Below are 4,927 nucleotides of genomic sequence, written 5' to 3' on the forward strand. Positions count from 1 at the left end.
CATGCAGGCAGATTCTTTACCATCTGCACCACCAGGGAAGTCCCTGATAGGTCCTTTCAAACAGCCTCTTACTGAGATGCCCCTAAGGTTCCCATGATGTGTTCTCCCTCATTGCAATGAGACAATTGTTTGGTTGTTTAGTCATTAAGTCCTGTCCGACTTTTTTGTGACCCCGCGGACTGTAGTCCACTAGGCTCGTCTGTCCGTGGGATTCTCCAGGCAGGAATGCTGGAGTGGGTTTCCATGCCCTCCTCCAGGGAATCTTCCCGACCCAAGGATTGAATCTGTATCTCCTGCTTGGCAGGCAGATTCTTTACCACTGAGCCACCCGAGAAGCCCAATGAGACAATCAATTTGCACAAGCAGTGGGGCTTTCTGACGGTCTTTGGCTGAGGGTGTTGACAGCAATCATCAAGTCTGTCTCAATAACCAACCTACTCTCCCCAAACATGGGAAAGCTAGATTCCCCATCCCCTCAGCTATCTGTCCCCAGCATGAAGCTTCTTCTCAGTCTTTGCTCATCTAAACATCACAAAGTTCCATTTAATTTCCTTTCACAGGGAGAGAGCCCATGATGGGGGAGGGTGGGTGAGGGAAGGATTGGGAGTTTGAGATTAACAAATGCAAACCATTATAGATAGAATGCAAAAACAACAAAGTCTTACTGTATAGCACAGGGAACTATATACAGAATCCTGTGATAAGCCAGAATGGAAAATGATATGAAAAATAATGTCTATATATGTATAACTGTTTTGAGTAACGGTTTTGAGTAAACTCCGGGAGTTGGTGATGGACAGGGAGGCCTGCGTGCTGCAGTCCATGGGGTCGCAAAGAGTCGGACATGACTGAGCTACTGAACTGAACTGATGTTTAACTGAATCACTGCGCTGTATAGAAAAAATTAACATGGCATTTTGAATCAACTACACTTCAATAAAATTTTTTAAAAACTAGGGAGAAGGCAGCCTAGAGTCATATAGACTAAGGACGTTACTAGGTTCTCTCTTGTTGACAGCAGTGCCATCAACTGTCTTGGTGACCAAGGGTTCCCAGCTGCTCCAGAAGCAGAAAAGATGTCCGGTTATGGCAGAAGGTTGCCCAACACGGAGCATAGTAAATGTTACTATGGCAGGTTGCCCCATGAGCATCAGAGAGTGATGTAAATCGAATAACAAGATCTCTTTGCTTTGTTTCATGTCGTACTTGATCACTTAATTAGTTGTCATCTTGCACTGATGATAATAAAAGTCCCAGGGGATGAGCATTGTGAGCTGTGTTCTCCTCTGCCCCCAGGCCCAGGAGACTCCTGCCCCAAGTTCAGTATGATGCTTAGACCCCAGGTCTATGCAGCCTGGAAAAGCACAAAGCTAGGCTCCTAAGACCCAAGCTCCAACAGACGAACCAGATCCAGTTCATTCATCCACAGAGGGCAGGAGCCAAGCTGTATTTTTTTAAAAATATATTTACTTATTTGGCTGCCCCAGGTCCTAGTTGTAGCATAGGGGATCTTCTATCTTTGTTGTGGCATGTGGGCCTAGTTCCCTGACCAGGGATCGAACCCAGGCCCCCTGCACTGGAAGCACAGAGTCTTAGCACCAAACCACCAGGGAAGCTCCCCCAGGGTGTCTTAATACGGAGGGTTCTTGACGGCTTCCAGGACAGGACCCACTAATTGTTTGGTCCCTAAGTCGTGTCTGACTCTTTGTGACTCCATGGGCTGCAGCACACCACACTTCTCGGTCCTTCACTATCTCCTGGAGTTTGGTCAAACTCACGTCCATTGATTCAATGATGCCATCCAACCATCTCATCCTCTGTTGCCCTCTTTTCCTCCTGCCTTCAATCTTTCCCAGCATCAGGGTCTTTTCCAATGAGTCAGCTCTTTGCATCCACCAAAGTAGTGGAGCTTCAGCTTCAGCATCAGTCCTTCCAATGACCATTCAGGGCTAATTTCCTTAAAGATTGACTGGTTTGATCTCTTTGCTGTTCCAAGGGACTCTCAAGTGTCTTCTCCAGAACAACTTGAAAGCATCAGTTCTTCCGTGCTCAGCCTTACTTATGGTCCAACTCTCACATCTGTATACATGACTACTGGAAAAACCATGGCTTTGACTAGATGGACCTTTGTTGGCAAGGTGATGTCTCTGCTTTTTAATATGCTGTCTAGGTTTGTCATAGCTTTCTTTCCAAGGAGCAAGGGTCTTTTAATTTCGTGGCTGTAGTTACCGTCTGCAGTGATTCTGAAGCCCAAGAAGATAAAGTCTGTCACTGTTTCCACTTTTTCCTCATCTGTTTGCCAAGAAGTGATGAGACTGGATGTCACGATCCTAGTTTTATGAATGTTGAGTTTTAAGCTGGCTTTTATTATTGTGCCCACTAGTAGTTGCTCAACAATAAAAGGATTAACCAATTTTTAATCATTCTCTTGCCAGGCAGGGAGGCTGAGGGTGGGGCAAGAGAGGGTGGGTTTCAGGACCCTTAGGGTGTGCCTAAGGTGGGCACAGCATAAAACTGGGATGTCTGTCCCAGGCCTGTGAGCAGAGCATCAAACTCCGACAGCAGAACAGCAGGAGGATGCAAGAACCCAAGTCCGTCATGAGTGAGTCTGGCCTCCTGGGACTTAGTGGAGTTTGGGGGTGGAATCACATTACTAGGGGAGAGGAGCAGAGAGCCTGGTCCTCGGGGGTCCCCTGTCAGGGTGGCTCCCCACTTGGTAGGGGGTGATGATAGGGGGTTGGGGAGACCACCAAGGGTCACCAAGGAGTTTGTCCTGCCTGCCTTCCCAGGGCAGGGCCCTGCATAAATACTCCACCGGCTGAGATCAAGCCCATTTCCAAGCTGTGCTCACTGAGGCCTGGAGAGGTGTAGGGGTTAGGGCTGGAGGGCAGACAGCCAGGGTCTAACCAACAACCTCACTCCGGATGCCGCTGGCTTCTCCTCCCGCCCTCGGGCCTGAGTCCCACCGGCTCACCAGGGTCTGGTCCAGGGAGGGGGAGGGCGCCAGGCAGGCTGGGGGCTATTCCTGGGCTCATGGGACCCTGTTTCCCCCTTGGTCAGGCCTCACGGGGAGATCAGCGCCCCCAAACAGGCAGCGGCAGGAGCGCACGGTGTACAGCAAAGAACAGTTGGAGGCGCTCAAAGAAGCCTTCCTGAAGAACGAGTACCCGAGTTACCAGGACCGCCTGCGCCTGGCGGCCAGGCTCCACCTGGACGAACACAGAGTGCAGGTCTGAGCCCGCCGCCCCGGGGCCACCCCTCCGCCCTCCCAGAGCCACCGCTGGGGACCGCTAGGCCAGAGGGGCCAGGGCTGCCCCGGGTGCCGCAGCAAGCAAGGGGTCTCCCTGCTGTGGACCCAGGGCTGGACCCCTTCCGCCTCAACCCTGTGCTGTATCACCCCGCCAACCGCATGCGGCCTGCCTGACACCCCCCATCGCCCCGGGGTGTCCCGGTGCCCAGCCCTCAGGGCCTCTGACCCCGCGGACCCTCTCGGGCAGACCCCTTCCTGCCCCGTGGGCGCCCAAGCCCTGCCCCCTGCCCTCTGCACCCCTTCCCGCTGCCTCCTGAACCCCAGGAGCCTCTAATTGGGTCTGGGGGGCGGAGGGAGAGGGGAGGCGGGATTCTCAGCTGGACAGCCTCACCCCCGGAGCAGAGGCGATAGCGCGGGGCCCCTCGCCTCTCACACCCGCTTCTCCCGGTCCCCTCTGCCCACCCAGGTGTGGTTCAAGAACCGCCGGGCCCAGCGCTCCCGTCTGGAGCGACGACAGGCCCAGGGAGGATGCTGGAGGGCCGGCGATGCGCCCACGGACCCTGGAGTCCCCTGGACCCCTGCCCCCGCCCCGGAATCTGCTGCAGCAGCTGGGAGCCCCAGTTACTCAGGCTGCCCGGGATTCTACAGCCGCCCTCCTCCCCCCAGCCCCGCGGGTGTGCTCCCAGCTCCCGAGCCCGGCGTCTCCAGTCATCACCCGGCCACGTGGGGCCCGGCACAGGGCGTCCACGTGTATGGCCCGGCTGCTCCAACCCCGGCCCCGGCCCCGGGCTGGCCTCAGGACCCCTACGTGCCAATCGACCGCCCAGATCCTCTTCCGCTTCCTGACTGTGCTCTGATGTTTTCATCCCAAGAGCTCTCCTCCACGACGTCTGGGTACCAAACGAGAGATAGCTTTGAGGATGAGAATGACACAGGCCCCCGGCAGTTCACGAATTTGTAGGGTCGTGGTCATCTGTCCCCACAAAGTCCTGCAGACCCCGAGGGGCCAGAGGGGATGAGGGCCTTGTGAGTCTGCACGTGGTGCCCATGGGGACGCGGGAAGGTGTGATGGCTTGGTCTTCACAGCTGGTTTACTGTCCGCAAAGGGACTGCACCTCCCTCGATCCAGCCTGGAGAGGGGGCGTTTTTGCGTGTGTCACTATGAGGCCATCTCAGGTCTCAAAGCTCTTAATGTCCCTGCCCTCGTTAGTATTTGAGGCGCACGTGGGCATTTCTGTGAATTTCCAAGTCCGAGGTGGGACTATTGTTCACAGTGTCTGTTTCACTGTTGTGGGAACTTGTAGGACTTTCACCAGCCTCATAGGGAATTTAATTAAAATTGCCTTAAATCTTTACCTTCCCTTGATGTCTAGAGATTTTTGTTTTTGCTTGTCTCTATCCTTACCTGTAGTTTCAAATAAATGTTTGCAAAATTAAAAAAGGGAGCATTAAATCCACAAATAGTTTTGGAGCTAATTGGCATCTTTACAATACTGAGCCTTCCAATCTAGGTATATTACTTATTAATCATTCACTTGGTTGTTTACAAAAATTCTCCGCTAAGTGTTATTTGTGTAGGTTTGTTTCCAGTGCTTTGTCTTGTGATTACCTGATATTTTAGATGAATTAAAATTTTTATTTTAAAATCTGTGTTCTGCCTAGATGTCCATTGGCTGA

The 4,927-nt window shown here is 52.9% G+C and overlaps 1 protein-coding gene across 1 annotated transcript; it reads left to right on the forward strand.

Moving 5' to 3' along the window:
- The first annotated feature begins 2,586 nt into the window (after positions 1-2,586).
- Positions 2,587-4,269, forward strand: LOC132342752 (tetrapeptide repeat homeobox protein 2-like). The gene is made up of 3 exons (XM_059877328.1): positions 2,587-3,230; positions 3,717-4,058; positions 4,123-4,269. Exons 1-3 carry the CDS (start codon positions 2,925-2,927, stop codon positions 4,267-4,269), a joined length of 795 nt encoding a protein of 264 aa, XP_059733311.1. The 5' UTR covers positions 2,587-2,924.
- The last annotated feature ends 658 nt before the right edge of the window (positions 4,270-4,927 follow it).

This window comes from Bos taurus, chromosome 18 (genome assembly GCF_002263795.3).
Source record: "Bos taurus isolate L1 Dominette 01449 registration number 42190680 breed Hereford chromosome 18, ARS-UCD2.0, whole genome shotgun sequence".
Lineage (NCBI taxonomy): Eukaryota > Metazoa > Chordata > Mammalia > Artiodactyla > Bovidae > Bos > Bos taurus.

Coding starts and splice junctions, on each gene's coding strand:
- LOC132342752 (XM_059877328.1), top strand. CDS start 2,925: ATGCCGCTGGCTTCTCCTCCCGCCCTCGGGCCTGAGTCCCACCGGCTC. Junction 3,231..3,716: donor TGGACGAACACAGAGTGCAG/GTCTGAGCCCGC, acceptor CTGCCCACCCAG/GTGTGGTTCAAGAACCGCCG. Junction 4,059..4,122: donor GCTGGCCTCAGGACCCCTAC/GTGCCAATCGAC, acceptor TTTCATCCCAAG/AGCTCTCCTCCACGACGTCT.